The 17,483-nt window shown below is 34.4% G+C and overlaps 1 protein-coding gene across 6 annotated transcripts in view; it reads right to left on the reverse strand.

Moving 5' to 3' along the window:
- Positions 1-17,483, reverse strand: part of LOC149807406 (uncharacterized) — a 223,339-nt gene that overhangs the window by 111,740 nt on the left and 94,116 nt on the right. For 5 of the 6 annotated variants that reach the window (XR_016422584.1, XM_089966453.1, XM_089966445.1 and 2 more), the window contains one exon: positions 9,736-9,809. Coding sequence is in view for 5 of the 6 variants with exons in the window: in XM_089966453.1 (XP_089822579.1) it covers positions 9,736-9,809 (74 nt within the window). In the remaining variant the exon portion in view is untranslated. The remainder of the gene's footprint in view (positions 1-9,735; positions 9,810-17,483) is intronic. The other variant, XM_089966437.1, reaches the window with a different exon arrangement.

Raw genomic sequence — 17,483 nt, forward strand, 5'->3', positions numbered from 1 at the left:
ATGAGCATAGCCAAGAAGTTTAGAAGATTCCTGCAAAATGTGAGGATGAAGAGGGGAGCAGATGTGGCATTTGACCACCACTTTGTTGTCACAAGGCTAAAACTTATGCTGAAGAAGAACATCAGCCTGTTGAAATATACAAAAACTAAAGAAGAATACAGCCTCATGCTTAAAAAATAAGTACCAAGTGCTATAAGAGCTTCTTGAAGATAAGGAAGACAATGCGAAAAACAGATGGCAGAAAGTTAAGAAGGCAGTAAAATCAACATGCCAAGAAGTGCTAGGCCCCATGAAGCATGAGCAGAAAGAAAGGATTTCAGCTGAAACATTGCGCAAAATCAGGAGCAGAAACAGAAGAAAGCAGCAGTAAATAGCAGTAGGACCAGAAATATAAAAATAAAGGTACAAAAAGAGTACACTGATGCCCACAGAGAAGTGAAAAGAAGCATCAAGATGGACAAGAGAAACTATGTTGAAGGACTGGTAGCAGAGGCAGAAGAAGTGTATGGAAGTGTAAACATGAAGAAACTGTTAGGTGTCACCAAGAAGCAAAACAGAGAGACTCATAAAGGACAAGCAGTTAAAGACCATATCAAGTACAGAACACCAAATGAATAAATGGGCAGAACATTTTGAGGAAATGTTGAACAGGCCAGCACCACTAAACCCCCCAGAAATCCACCCAGTCAATGCAGATCTCCCCATAAGGTGTGACAATGCCACCGATATGAGATCAGGAAAGTCATCACCCAATTGAAGAACGACAAGGCAGCTGAACATGATGACATCCCAGCAGAAGCCCTCAGAGCAGACCTAGAGGCTTCAGTGGAAATGCTATACTGTTTCTTTGAGATGATCTGAGAGGAAGAAGAAATACTGACTGACTGGAAGGAGGGACACTTCATCAAGATCCCAAAGAAAGGCAACCTCAGCAACTGCAGAGGAATCGCACTCTTGTCAGTACCAGGGAAAGTCTTCAACTGATGAAGGAGGTTGTCAACCCACAGTTACAAGATGAGGAAGCTGGCTTCCGACAGAACTGATGTACGGACCAAATAGCTACTCTTTGCATTATAGTCGAGCAATCGCTGGAGTGGAATTCTTCGCTCTACATCGACTTTGTCGATTATGAGAAGGCATTTGACAATGTTGACCAAAAGACACTCTGGAAAATTCTTTGCCACCACAGCATCCCAACCAAGCTGGAAAACCTGATCAAAAATGCTTATAACAGAATGTCCTGCAGAATCATTCATGCAGGACAGCATACAGCTTCTTAGTGTGGACTGGTGTGAGGCAAGGCTGCTTGCTGTCACCATTTCTCTTCCTTCTCGCCATTGACTGGATTATGATGATGTCCACCAATGGGCAGAGAAATGGGATTCAGTGGACATTGTGGAGTCAGTTTGAAGACCTGGAGTTTGCCAATGACCTAGCACTCGTGTCCCATAGTCAGCAGCAAATGCAGGACAAGACTGATGTACTGGCTGCCACATCAGCATAGGTTGGCTTCAACATCCACAAAGACAAGACCAACATTCTCAAGATCAATTATGTCAGTAACAACCCAGTCACACTGCAGGGAAGTCCCTGGAAGAAGTGGAGTCCTTCACGTACCTGGGCAGCATTATCAACAAGCAGGGTGGCACAGACACAGATGTCAAGGCAAGGATTGGAAAGGAGAGAGCAGCTTTCATACAGCTCAAGAACATCTGGAGCTCCAAAGAAATTTCCTTGACTACCAAGATCAGACTGTTCAACTCCAACGTGAAGTCAGTCCTACTGTATGGAGCAGAGACCTGGAGAACCACCAAGTCAACCGTAAAGAACGTTCAGACCTTCATCAACAGCTACCTAAGAAGAATTCTCTTGATCTGCTGGCCAGACACCATCAGCAACACCAACCTGTGGCAGAGAACCTCCCAGCTTTCAGTAGAGGTAGTGATCAAGAAGAGTAGGTCAGGTTGGATAGTACACACCCTATGTAAGCCGCCAACCAGCATTACCAGACAGGCATTGAGGTCCAACCATCAAGGAAAGCGGAGAAGGGGCCAACCAAGAAACACCTGGCAACATTACCTTGATGCGACATCACTAAGATGGGTCACACCTGGAGTCAGCTTGAGGGGATGGCACAGGACAGAAGCCTCTGGTGATCTTTTGTGGGTAGCTTATACCCCAGTAGGGGTGACAGGCAAAACTACCTGACTCATCTTCATAGAAAAGACACATCTCCATTGTCCATTTTGCATTGTAAAGTGTGCATGCAATTGTTTACTTACTTAATATCTACGAAGTCTGCACTTTGGAAAATAGTCTATGGATCTCAATTCTGGGTGTGTACAAGTGACATCTTATCCAGATTAATTCGTTAAGAGATTATAAGTACCATTTTAAACTTTGTGGGGATTTATGGGGACATTTTACTTCCAAATCTGGGTGGTGATTTTGGCCAAGACTTTACTTTTCCTTTCCTTTTTAAAAACTGAACTATTTCAAAACAGAACAAAATTGAATAAATTTGATTTTTACAAATGAAAAAAATGATATATTCCTAAAAAGGAGTCCTTTCGTTTAAATCTTACATTTGTCACCTATTGCATCACACAAAAAGTTAGATGGCTGACTTGTGTGATAAAAAGGTACTCTGGAATACCATATATACTCACTTACAAGATGAATCGAACTGCAAACTGCACAGACGATCACATAATGTACCGGCAGATCTGGGTCAGTGCAGTTTGTCAGGAGTAATCAGTAGACAAACAACACAACCCTGATCTGCAGGTGCATTATGCTATAGCACATTAGGATCTTTGTTGTTTGCAGTTTGACTAGACTTATAAGCAAGTACATATGGTAATCCTGACTTCAGCAAATTCAACCCAACTTTACAGTTATGCCTCATTATTGCTACAGATACAGAAAAAGCCAAATAGGTGCAACTTTTCTCATCTTACAATGTGTCCCAACATTAACCAAACCAATCATCTACTAAAACATTTATAGCATCCCCTTGTAGTCTTTAAGAAAATATAAATATTTGTTCTCTGAAGGTTCACTAACCACTGAAGAATGTTACTAGCATTCGACAGAAAGTAGCAACAAAGACTACATAAAAAATAAAATGTTAATACATGTTGAGTTCAGCTGCTCAGCTTTTGCTTTGGATGACAAAGCAAACAGGCATCATTTGGTTGTTTCTCAGAAATGACTCTTATAGTTCACATTCAGTGATTTCATCCAATCGCAACCACTTTTAAGAAAATGCAACATAACCTGTGGTGATGATTTATATGTTGTGTTCAAGTTAGGGCCTAACACAAGATAGTTTCACACTGAATTTCATAAAAAGTGCAGAAAAAAGGATATATACAAGGAACTTCATTAGTGTAGTAATGCTTGAAAGCCACAATGTCATTAAGGGAGCTGCCCTGAACAATGTTTTGATGAGGCATATCCTAAGAAACATTCATACCAAGTCTGATCAAAATCGGCTCCACTGTTTTGAAGCAGAAGTCAAAAATATGTTTTCCACATGGTTGCCAAGGAAAGCATATTACTGATATTGGAGCCACCTCAAATAAAAATTCGGACACAAAATGTCTTAAGAAGTATTCCTACCAAAATCAATCTAAACTGACACAGCCATTCTGGAAAAAAAATGAAAATAGGTCTTCAGTATGGTGTCCATGAAATCAACAATGTTTCTAGGGGAGCAACCTTGAGCACAATATTTATACAACATATATTCCTGTGATGTTTTCTCCATACTGATCCAGAGGTACTTTAGAAATAAATCAAAACATGCAAATGTGGATGAACAGACATATGGCCAACTAATGCATGATGGATGCAGTGCAACACCTTTAGCCAGGTGAGCTAAAAATAATTTCAGTGCAAGCCATCTATGTCTAAGCATGCATACATATTGCATCAGAAAAAGTGGAATTACAATATCTTAATACTTTTTTTTTTACATTATATCTTTAAATAATTAGAGTCATTTACAGGCACTGAAAGCTTTGTATCACTCAACAGCAGATATCCATGATCCTACCAATGTCTAAAAAAATTTCATCACGACATGAAAAATGGTCTCTATGGAATGTGCAAGTCATTTTGCAAGATGGACTTGTCACTGAAGAATCAAACAAACTCCTATTTCTTTTGCAATAAAAGAATAAAATGAGCAATGCTGGTAATAACAGTTAAAGGGTAATATTGTAATTAAATTTTTAGAGACAATTCTCCATCTCTTTTTTGTTGAATCTCACATATGAAAAGTGACTTCTGGTATTAGTGACTTCCTGTATTTTTCTGCTGAGTTTACAACTGGTACACATTTTTACCTTGAAAATCAAAATCCATATATAAACCTATAGGAACAATATGGACCATAACAATCATAGCAGGTCTAAGATATCTGCAGCTGAGGTCTGCTTCTATTTTAGATCCTAACTGAAAAAATAAAATAAATGTAGCATGGAATCAGCCACTGCAGGCCAGGACATTGATTTCCAACAAACCTGATTACATGGGTTGTGCTGTAACTGGTTGTGTGATGGCAGTACTATTGGGTACAGATGATGTTATGTATGTCGTGGGGTAACTGATGAGTTGTACAGGAATGCCGCCATACTTTACAAGACTAATACATAAAAAAAAATTTAAAAAAAAAATTTCAAATATATTACAGGAAGTTACGCATTTAAGACAAATACAAATTTTATGTCACACTGACATCGCCAAGTTAAAATTTGTTATGGTCCAAGTCTTGATGTACAATGCCCCTTTAATATACTGATGTATTACATATTCATAATGAGATATTGAAATGCATGCTTGTGAGAAAAAGAGGATCTCAAATGGGTAATTAATACCGAAGTTAGGAAATGAGTTGAATATTTTCAGCATTAGCAAGACTTGGTGAGAAAAAGCTGGAAATTATTGAGCAAATTTCACAAATTTAATATGAAATCATTACTGAATTGAGATTCTGTTTTTCACATAGTATTCATTTCATTCTAACGGAAATAGTTTAGAGAGAAAGAACATCAAATAACTACATTTATTCTCATTCAAACACGACTTTTCAATTGTTGTGCATAAAAGATATTCCTTGATGACACTAGAGTTGAATTAATAATGTCAAGTTCTATAACTAGTAACATTAAAAACTAGATTTTATTACAAACTATAATTCAAACAGCAAATGTTAATTCTAAATCAATAGAATATTTGACACAGAAAATATCATTTTTCAACAAAGGATCTCTAATGGAAATTCCTGTGTTATGTCACTTGACTTAGGTAAGGTTAGATGTACCATATACATCAATTTTGACAAAATATTTACAATATTTTGACCCAAAGTATGTCAATTTCACAACTATGGATGCAGTATTGTATATGGCAAAAAAGGTAGCATTCCAGTTGTTGGATATTCATGTGAAAGGATTATTACTGGATGCAGAAACTGTACTAAATCAATAGCAAAGATGTTACTGAGTATAGTAATTCCAGATTAAATGTATTTGTTACCAGATATTTGCATTATTTGATTTGGAAGAATGCTGTTATTCAATAACTTTCTGACAGTTTTGGAACCAGCAGATGTTGACATTCTTCTCAATAGAGAGGTGAACTTATTTAGCCATGCTTATCATAGGAGTAGGGTGCCATTTTATATCACTTTGGCCCTGCCCCCCAGCCCTCTATCCATGGCCATATTCTGAAGTGGTTGCCAAAATGTTGAAAGTAATATTAAAAACAAAAAGAAAAGGTTCCAAAAGACAGGGCAAGGAAACTTCTCAAGATCCAACCAATCAATAATGAAAATACTGCATAAGAATTTCATGGGCTTTTTGGACCAATCAGATTCACTTAAAGTGATATGTTAACATGTCGACATATCAAAAACATTAAACTGCACACAGGAGCCCTGAGTGGCAGAATGGTCTAAAGCACTCTCCATTATGGATCACTGCCATCTCACCTCTGTCTGCGTGGGTTCGAGTCCCAGATTCGGCCAGTGGTATGAGAAAGCTTGCCAGTAGCTTCTTGTGGGTTGGTGGTTCTTTCTGCGGTTATTCTGGGTTCTTCCTCCACCATTAATACTGGCTGTCATGTATATCCTATCTTGTGTTGAAAAATGGCATTAAACCTCACAACAACAAAACTGCACAAACTGTATGTAAGGAGTAAAAACTATGTGATAACAAATAATATCATCACAAAGCTAATAAAATGGATATCCCCACTGTGGTGAAATTTCTGAGCTACTTTCTTTTCCCATTTAGAAAATATACCTGTCCTTACATATGATATATTTCCATATTTAATTATTTAATTTGTTTTTTATTTTTTTATTTTCTCTATCCCTGTCAGAATGCACACATCACAAATAAAATATGCCAACATTGTACCATTTTACAATGAATGAGGTGGTGCCAAAAATACCTAAAAGGAAACCCAAACAACAAAGAGTCTTTAAGAATTACCAGTAACTTATTTTAAATAGGTTTCTACATGAATTGCACAAGCAGGCATTTAATATAATCTGTTTCTATTCGACATACTCCTACTTCATACACTCTATAACAAATGGTAACATTTTTAGAGCAAAACTCTGAATTAAATAAATACTATTATTATATGCTCATTTTTTTCTCCGATAACTTCACATTGTCAGAATCAAGCAGTATTTTACGATATTGAACTTGCATGCAATTCATACTGAACTCACGTGAATAAAGGAACTACTTTCTATTGTAAACAAACAATGGACGCAGACACCAGCACTTTTATTTTATTTGTCTGTGGAGGAAGTAAACCAAATGAATGAACTAAAGCAGATGTTTTGTGGACTGCCACATATGAGCTGCTTTGCAACATTCCGCATTAACTTTTTTTGATACAATGTTTCGGATTTAGGCTAGCTATAGATGCTAGACAGGGTCCTTATAAATAACATGCAAGTGACAAGGCATAAACTGTCTTCTTTAGTTGGTAATAAGAATGGCAAAAAATATAATTAACAGTTTTACATCCTTAATTTCCTCAAAATGAACTTTCTTATTTCTGCAAATCCAAATTACATGAGATATGTCATGGGTTCTCAAGCTTGATTACACATTTCGAAATTGTACTGTAATTTTGATTATATTATGGTGCAATTACATCCTCCTTACTGCACTCAAAATGAAATGAACATTATAATCCAAAGTGTCTTTATGATAATTGCAATTAAAAGACTTATACTTTTCCCACATTATTATTTCAAACATTCAATGACAGAACAAAAACACATTTGCAGATGTCAACATGCTGTTGAAATCTGATGTACTTCATGTAAGATTGGCACAGATAAATCCAGTCCAATATCATGAAATTTTGTAAATTTACAAAAATACCAAATTCTATTCATTCCAGATCAAATGGAAAAGTTGTTGTAATGTGCATTCATTCACATTATGACTCCAAATTTCAATTTTAAATAGACCAAAACACCATTTTCTTTCAAAAGTTATGTCAACCACTATACAATAATGCCTACTCTTTCCATTGGTACAAGAAACATGTCAATGGAAAAATTAAAACATTTATTGTTGGCAAAAAATTAAAACATTAGGTGTAAGAAAGAAATTTGTATACAGTTTCTGTCCTAATTTGTTGTAAAATTAGGGAATTCCTTCTACTGCTGTAGTCATACAGTTTATTCATCTACAGTGTTAACCACATTGGTACAATGTGTACAAAATCCAGGTGAATCAGCATTTTTGACCCTTTAAAAAAATGTAATAATAAAAAAAATCAGAGTTTTCTTTTCAATGTAGTTACAAAGAAATATTTCACTTGTGATGAGGAAACAATGTACTGTCACCAGTTGTTCATAGCTTTGCCACCCACAAGAATACAGTATAAAACCAAGATATCCTCAATTTATTTCAGGACATTAACTCATTAACCCCTGGCGATGAGTTTATGTGGCAGGAGGTAGTAGCCTACTGCCGAACTCTGTAGTGTCAATATGATACACTAAAGTGGGTGGTATTATAAAAAGGTAGACAGATGTAGCTCTACAAAGATACCAAATAATCTGGAAGTTCTAGTTGCACTACAAAATACAGAGGGAAAAACCTCATTTTTTGGATCTGATTTTTTTCCACCCAAAATTTGCCTCATTAACTTACATGCATCTCACTCATAATCAAAATCATTGAACATCTTCATAATAATAAACCTATATTCTAGGCCTGATTAAAATCCAACCAGGAATAAGGCTTCCAGAGTTGTCTGGATCTCGCTTATATTATCAAATTCATGATGAAATAAGCTGTGATTTCAAGTCTGATCAATACTGGCAGAGAAATATGGCCTCCAGCTGGTACAGCCAATCAGATACAAGATCATCTCACTGATATGAGTGGATATTGATTATAAATGAATCATCCAAAATACTGATGCTATAAGCCCATTTTATAAGTTTAATCAAAAACTGGATTAGAAATACGACCAACAGATTAGCAAAAAAGCAACTGTTGATGGATACATGATGAATGACACATGGCAGTATAATGGATGCTGGGCCAATACCATATGCATGCTTGTTCACTTGACCTTAAGACCTGAGGAGAGCTAAAAATTAAACTATTAAATAAGACATTAATTTCACATAGTGTGATGATAGTGAACAAGCAACCTGTATAAATGCAAAACAAGAGAAAACTTTATAAAATATTAGGTCTTGATTAAAGGTAAGCAACATACCAATAAAATTCTCTCCCTAAACACCTGTGTAGCACTTGAAAGACTGGATTCTTTTCTTTATTTTAAATGTTAAACTGGGAAGTTAAATGCATGTTTCCACATAAGGAGAAATTTAAAAAATCCTTGCCAGGTGACAGCTTTTACAGAGAAAGACCAATTTTCACATCATTCATTTCTATCAAAACTCTTGATTTCTGTATAATTAGCACTGTTCTAGAAAGTATACATTCAATACAAGTACTGTAAAAGTGGTTTACATAAAACTTAAACATGTTGTAACCCCTTTAGGCTCAATGCATTAATTTTCAAGAATATGAGAAGTCATTCCATTCAGATATTATCTATGTATCATACAGTGCATGAATACAACAATACTCATGTAGCTATTGCACAAAATAATTTGTCCATGTCATCCAATGTATAAGCAAACAACTCTGGAACAGCTTTAATTCCCAAGAAGAGGGTAATTTCTAACTTGGTTATATAACAAAGCACACTTGGATTATGCTAACTATTTTTCTGACAGAAAAATACAATACTTTCAACTATTTTCTGTACCAAGAAATATTAAAACTAATGTGACTTGATGTTTTGTGATGCAAATTTGAAATTCGAACTCACAAACTCTTGTCAAACTTAAGAGTCAAAATTTGCAAAAATACCAGGTCTTAACAAAAGCCCCTTCAGGAAAAACAGAACGAAATCTCATGGTCTTCACTGTAGAAAACATTATTCCTCTATAACCTTGACCTTATGACCTTTTCTTTGGCTAACAGATACCCTGTGGAATCTGTGCAGAGTTAAATGATAATGTAACAGTGAAAAGTTGACCATTTAAAAAGGTATTAGAGAATGTTGTTGATACTGTTGTTGATACTGGCTTGGCAGCTGAACATTATGTTAACTTATATCTAACATTTTTTAAAGAAAAAGTAAAATGAAAATAGAAAAAATGATACTTACTACTGGTCATATGGTGCCATTGGTTCCACTTCAACATAAGGTCTCTGTAACAGCCAAGGCTCATATGCAGTCAACTGTAATAAGGTTCAGCAGATTTCGCACTCAGACAATTGAAGGTTCCTTTTACATACAACATCCAAATGCAGACGACACTGGACGTCAGACAATTAACCACTCCTACTGCTAGGAGGGAGGGGGAGTATGAACATGGGGAAATAGATCAAATATGAACCAAATGTTTCATATCAAGGTTTTCAGTCAAAATATTGATGGTGAATTAGATTAATGTGCATCTTACAAACCTCCTGGTAATATCTGTGTGATTTCTAGTTCAGTGTGGCAAAAATATGACTAGCTAACACAATGAGTGATCAAATATTAATGGTTAAATCAGTGAGGTGATACAATGTGCAGTGAATCAAATGGTGCTGTTTTCCTGTTTACTATTCAAAATCTAATGCTGAATAAGTCTGGATATCATGAAGATTGCAACAAGTAGGTCTATGTGTACTTCTATAAACTGAATATTATCATCGAGTGTTACACTGTTACTGGCAGATTTTAACAGCACTTTATTTGGCTATAGCATGCTGAGGAAATGGGAACTAAGTGCCTTTTCACAAGGTCACTCCAATGCCATCAAACATGCCTGATTTGGGTAGGTATCAAACCCACAACCTTTGGAATATGAGTCTGATGCTCTACCAGCTAAGCTACAGGCTTCGTAACACTGAAATTAAATTTTGGAATTCTTGTTTGAAATGGCATTTGTGAGTCAATAGTAAGCAAGGTTTACTATTTGCATTAATATTTCATTTCTACTGAATATTTTAAAATCTAAATCAGGAAAACTGCAAGTATGTGCAGCCATGCATTGGTATGCTGTAGTAAAGTGGTTTGGACTAGTCACAACACAAAAAGCAACAAGACAAAAACTGCTACACAAATATCTATATTAACACATTAAATGCTACACCGTTAGGAAACAGATTTTCCCAAAATCAGCAAAGCTGAATTCACTGAAATAAATGATGATGCACATCAATATGGCATATATTTGCTTATAAGTCAAGTCCAATTGCAAACTGGGTCTCTATAATTTGTAAGGAGTAATCAGTAGAACAAATATTGATCCTCATCTGTTGTTACATTATGTGAGAGCAGAACAGGATCTATGTTGTTTGAAGTTGGACTGACTTATAAGTGAGTACATATAGTATATTACTACTGGTATATTTGTTTGTGGGTTTAAATTTTTGTAGCTTACAAAACTTCCATTTTCATGTCTTTACACATTCATGTAGTTGGAAAAGGGACCTAATGTCTTAAGATATGTATGAAGTGGGAAGAGGGACTTAATACCTTTACATGTGCTTGGAGTGGGATGATGGACTTTGTGTCTTTATATGTGCATGGAGTGAGAAGAGGGACTAAATGTTGTTAAAAATATGTGGAATGCATAGATGGACTAATGGCTTTACATATGTGTCAAGTGGAAAGAAGGACTTAATGTCTTTATTACATATGCATAGTGTGGAAAGAGGGTCATAATATCTTTACATGTGTCTTGAGTGGAAAATGGGTCATAATATCTTTACATATCTGTGGATTGGAAAGAGTCATAATATCTTTATATATGTGCTGAGTGGAAAAAAGGTCATAATACCATTACATATATGTGCAAGCAGTGGAAAGACAGTCATAATATCTTTATATACACACTGTGTGGCAGGCAAGTCATAAAATCTTAACATATCTATGGAGTGGAAGTAAGGTCATAATATCTTTACATATGTCATAATATGTTTACATATTCATGGAGTGGAAGTAGGGTTAAAATATCTTTACATATGTCATAATATGTTTACATATTCATGGAGTGGAAGTAGGGTCAAAATATCTTTACATATGTCATAATATGTTTACATATTCATGGAGTGGAAGTAGGGTCAAAATATCTTTACATATGTCATAATATGTTTACATATTCATGGAGTGGAAGTAGGGTCAAAATATCTTTACATATGTCATAATATGTTTACATATTCATGGAGTGGAAGTAGGGTCAAAATATCTTTACATATGTCATAATATGTTTACATATTCATGGAGTGGAAGTAGGGTCAAAATATCTTTACATATGTCATAATATGTTTACATATTCATGGAGTGGAAGTAGGGTCAAAATATCTTTACATATGTCATAATATGTTTACATATTCATGGAGTGGAAGTAGGGTCATGATATAATCTTTACATATGCATTCTGTAGTAGGAGAGTCATAATATCTTTACATATATCTGGAGTGGAAAGAGGGTCATAGTCATAAAATAATCTTCACATGTTGATAAATGTTTGGTGAGTCTTTAAATAAATGGCTTGTAGCAACCACAAAATCTACAAAAATGGTACCACTGAATAAAATGCAAAATCCATAATGCTCATTCCAAATAAAATTTATGAAATGACTTGAATAATTTGTTATCCTTTGCAACGCAGCAAACAAAAAATTTAAAGTATTCGTCAAGTTTCATATTTCCTATGAAATGAGCACAAATGTAAGATTTCTCATGTAATGTATTTCTCATGTAATAAAAAATGCTGACTTTATATTGAGAGAAGGCAGAATAGTGAACTGAAATAATGACTTTTAAATACATTTGGTTGACTCTGTCATTATATTTATGTCATGGCATCACTAGTGAGGCCATGAGGTATTACTATTAATTTTGGATATGAAACTATGTATAATCAAATATTACATAACTCACCTCTACAATGATTTTAGTAGTCACCAACAGACATACAGAAAATAAGTTCATACCCAAGTAATTCAGAGAAAGAAATATAGGTCACTTTTCTACTAAAGTATGTGAGCTTTTTATCTTTTTAAAATTTTAATTTAAACTTTTAAATGGCATTATATAACCAATACTGTGATGACATACTGTAAACCTATCTACCTACCTACTATGCTGGTACAAAAAAACATAAAACAATAAAAGATGTACATTTTTTTCAATGATATCAAAGTTACATCCTATCACATGTTGATAAAAAAAATAGAGATTATGATTGTTTTTCAACCATTGTCTTTTAAATCATTGTTCATAAAATCTGTCTACGGAAATTAATATCACTGTCCATCCCTGGAAGTCAGATTTTACTTGGTGAAATTCAAAGGCTTTGAATAACTTCGGAGTGACAGCCAGCAATACCAAAATAGTTCATGCATCAATAATTACTTTGATTAGCCACTGCAGATAAGACCTCATGTAACAAGCAATCCACTCTAGTACTCAATCACATGTACAGTGTTGGGGCCCCGAGTGGCCAAGTGGTCTGAAGTGCTCACCATTATGGATCACTGCCATCTCACCTCTGTCTGCGTGGGTTCAAGTCTTGGGCTAAGCCAGTGTGGGTACATGAGAAAGCTTGCCAGTAGTTTCTCGAGGGTTGGTGGTTCTTTCAAGGGTTCTTCCCTGTTCTTCATCCACCATTTATACTGGCACCATGTATAGCCTATCTTGTGCTGACAAATGGCATTAAATCCAAAAAACAACAACAACAACATGTACAATGCAGAGTTAACCTGTTACGGGTGACCTACCACAATATGTCATGAGTAGTCATAATATGGAAAGTTAACCAAAGATTAAACAGTACTTTTCCTCCTTTAAACTGCACTAGTCAAAATGGGCCTTCAGTGCATGAAGATGGAAGAATCTATGTGGTCATCAACACAGAACTTAAGCCATGTTAGCAGAGTATCAAATGTATGATGGTGGCCTTCTTTAGTTGTAGTACAGACAGGAATCCAATTGCATGTATTCAGTTTCATGATTGAAATACAAATAGCATCCAATAAATCAACTTTAATTTCAAGAAATTATCTACATTCTCTAAAGCAAATAACATCCTCACACAAAGTTTAAAATTATAGGTAGGACAGTATGCATACAGAATCTCAAAAACTCATGAGCTAGATCTAAATGCTTAATGAATGCCAGAAGAAGATGAAATATAGGTCACAATGAACTTTCTTTTGCTACAAGGGTGTAGTACTAACCAAGACAAATACCACCATCAATTTCACAATTTTTGCATGAACAGTTTCTGAGAAATGAACATCAAGCATAACATGTAATCCAGGCCAGTTAAACATAAGATATAGGGGAATCATAATGACCTACTAATGAAACGAAGTAGGGCTCATAAAGATGCATCCCCTCATCAAGTTTCATAATTCTGGACAAGATAATAGTACATAGCAAACAAAAACTACGATGTTGTCATGAGCTAAATGCAAAAACATAACCCAAGTCAGTACAATGTGAAATGTTGGTCAGAGTGATCTTATTGTACCAATATGGTATGCAAAAATCCAGTTAATGTTTCAAGTATGAACAGTAAAAACAAAAAATATAACCAAAGTCAGTGAAGTGCTGAATTTGGGTCATAATGGCTTACTTTTATGATGCAGATACATATTCTCAAGTTTCATGATCCCAGGTATAACAGTATTAACAGTAGGAAAAGAAACCTATGCATTATGAGCAAACAAAAAACTTAACATAAGCAAGTAAAATGTGAAACATGGGCCCCAATAGTCTTCTTTTAATGTAAGAAATTAGTACTTACATAGATACATACAACTAATGTATATGTATGTAAACAAAATCAGCTCCCTCTACCCCCTCCCCAAAGGGTCAGTGCTATTTAAAACCTCTCAAAACTGTTATGCAGGACCTAGGAAGAAAGAATCATTCACAATGCAGAGGCTGAACATAGGTAGACGCTTTTATCTGAGTAGATGCTGGGGTAGTACCATAACTTTCCTCTACTTTGGCCAGGTGAGGTAAAACTGGAATAATGAAAATCCTGCCAGGTGGGCTGTAACATGCCAGCCTCATAAAAAGGCACTAATCAGTTCACAAAATGATTCTTCTGACCAGAGCTTATTGTCACAACTTGAGTTGTACAAGCAATATGTCAGTCAAGCCGGTAATATAAACATTTTCACATCAACAAAACCACCATCAATTCTTTGAAATCTAAAAAGCAATTTTAAATATTCTGTGCAGAACTGTAAAACTATAATCATTCTGTGCAGCTTTACAATGACAAGGTGCACCAAGGTGTTAAGATGGCACTAACGGTATATTGTACTCTTTACTGTTGTGAATTCTGAATCAGGGACTTGTAATGCTGATTTGTACAACATGAGCTAAGCAACACTAATAAAAGAAATAAATGACTACAGGTATCACTTGGACTAGGTCCAGAAAACTTAGTGACTACATGTACTAATAGCCTGGCTCCTGAAAATTTAAACATAAAACAGATTTGGGAAGATATAAATTGCTTTCTGAAAATATTAAACAATTAAAAAAACAAATATCAATAAAAATGTTTCTGTGGCTATCAGAATTTGACTTTGTTACTTACTTTCACTTGTAATTATTTTGTTATAAAGTCTAGAAGAATTAGGTCTAATCATTACAATTTGTACAAAGTCTAGAAGAATTAGGTCTAATCATTACAATTTGTACAAAGTCTAGAAGAATTAGGTCTAATCATTACAATTTGTACAAAGTCTAGAAGAATTAGGCCTAATCATTACAATTTGTACAAAGTCTAGAATAATTAGGTCTAATCATTACAATTTGTACAAAGTCTAGAAGAATTAGGTCTAATCATTACAATTTGTACAAAGTCTAGAAGAATTAGGTCTAATCATTACAATTTGTACAAGATAATATAAGTAAAGATTGTTCAGAAGCAAAAAAGAGATAACAGCAAACCCTAATTTATGGTACCTGTTTTAACAGGCACATATATGGATGTCTTTTACAGAAAAATAAGAAATTCTAGAAATAAAGATGCATCCTAATGAATATTTAGAAAATAAAAATATTCAAAAATATTCTGTAAAATAAATATCCTAAAAATATACCTCCATGGAGATTTTTTTAAAAAAAGTTTGTAGAGGCTAATCTATGGCAAATAGTTATTTGTGTATTGTGCTATTGCAATCATATGTCAATGTTACATTACTCTGCTGCTATGGTGAAGTGACCCTGAAATCACAAAATGCTCTATCATTAGATAGCGTGATGTGCATAAATTACATAAATAAATAATGTTAGTTAGCATGAACATCCTTCTTCTAGAGTGCTATCAGTGAGATAAGTGTGAGTGCACCAAGGACCTTAACATTCTGACTGCCATAAGTGTCTAGACTTTTTGTGTAAAAAGAACCTTGCTCACTCGCTCACTCACCCACCCACCCACCTACTCACTCACTGTAGTTTTCTGATCTTCCCTAGGTTAACAGACAAAAATGACTCTTGAACTATCAAAGAGTAAGTCCCAAAGCTATAATTATGGTTTACTCTGATGGTAAACACTGAAAGTCTTTATTTGGTTTTCAATAGTTCAGTCTCAAGGTCACTTAAAACTTTCCAATGATGGTCACTGTAAAAAAAATTCTGAGGTCAGAAATGTTGATTTTATGCTTCATGGAAAACCCAGGTCTCTCTCTCTCTCTTCAAATATACATTCTTGCAATCACAAATATATGCTGTTTCTGATCAAAATTACCTCAAACTGCTTTCATATTTGAAGAAGAATTGCAACTGACTTGGAAGAAAAACTATATATATATTTTTTTTTCTTCTTCAAAATGTAATATATATTGCAGTAATTTCATTTTTTTTTAAATTATGATAAACATGTAGGATTCTTTTTGTCTAAGCCATTCAAAATGTTTCATTTGATGACTCAAGCAGAGATAGGATAAAACTCAAGGAATCTAGAAGTCTGATTGAATTGCAACTAATTAACTCTTCTTTTACCAAAGGTGACAATATAATAACTTTACCTACAACCATATCATAATTAACAGCTGGATGAAAAATACAAAATACACTTTAAAAAATTTTACAATTTCACTTCAATTACAGAATACTGTATAAAAAAAAGGCCATTTATGTTTCGAAGATTATGCACTTGGATGAATAGTGCTTTCTTCATTTTAAATTATATGGCTGATTAGTTTGAAATTAAGATCAATAACAATAAATGTGTAACAACAACAGAAACAACAACAGCAGCAATTGCATCAATAACAATAATAGTAACATCTAAAAGTTCTGCCTAACTTATTCAAATATTTGTCAAATTATCCCAAATCAAGATTCTCTGACACTTTGAGATAGTTGCTAGTTCTTTTCTATAAGAGTCTGAGTAGTAATGTTTTATCATAAATAGCTGATAAAAGCTACATGTAGTTAAAGTTTTCATAAATAGCTGATAAAAGCTACATGTAGTTAAAGTTTTCATAAATAGCTGATAAAAGCTACATGTAGTTAAAGTTTTCATAAATAGCTGATAAAAGCTACATGTAGTTAAAGGTTTCATAAATAGCTGATAAAAGCTACATGTAGTTAAAGTTTTCATAAATAGCTGATAAAAGCTACATGTAGTTAAAGTTTTCGTAAATAGCTGATAAAAGCTACATGTAGTGAAAGTTTTCATAAATAGCTGATATAAGATACATGTAGTTAAAGTTTTCATAAATAGCTGATATAAGCTACATGTAGCTAAAGTTTTCATAAATAGCTAATAAAAGCTACATGTAGTTAAAGTTTTCATAAATAGCTGATAAAAGCTACATGTAGTTAAAGTTTCATTCCTGGATTTTGTGGAAGGCTTCATGAAATTAAGAAATAAGACCTTTTACCTC

This window comes from Sinohyriopsis cumingii, chromosome 1 (genome assembly GCF_028554795.1).
Source record: "Sinohyriopsis cumingii isolate HCF-2022 chromosome 1, ASM2855479v2, whole genome shotgun sequence".
Classification (NCBI taxonomy): domain Eukaryota; kingdom Metazoa; phylum Mollusca; class Bivalvia; order Unionida; family Unionidae; genus Sinohyriopsis; species Sinohyriopsis cumingii.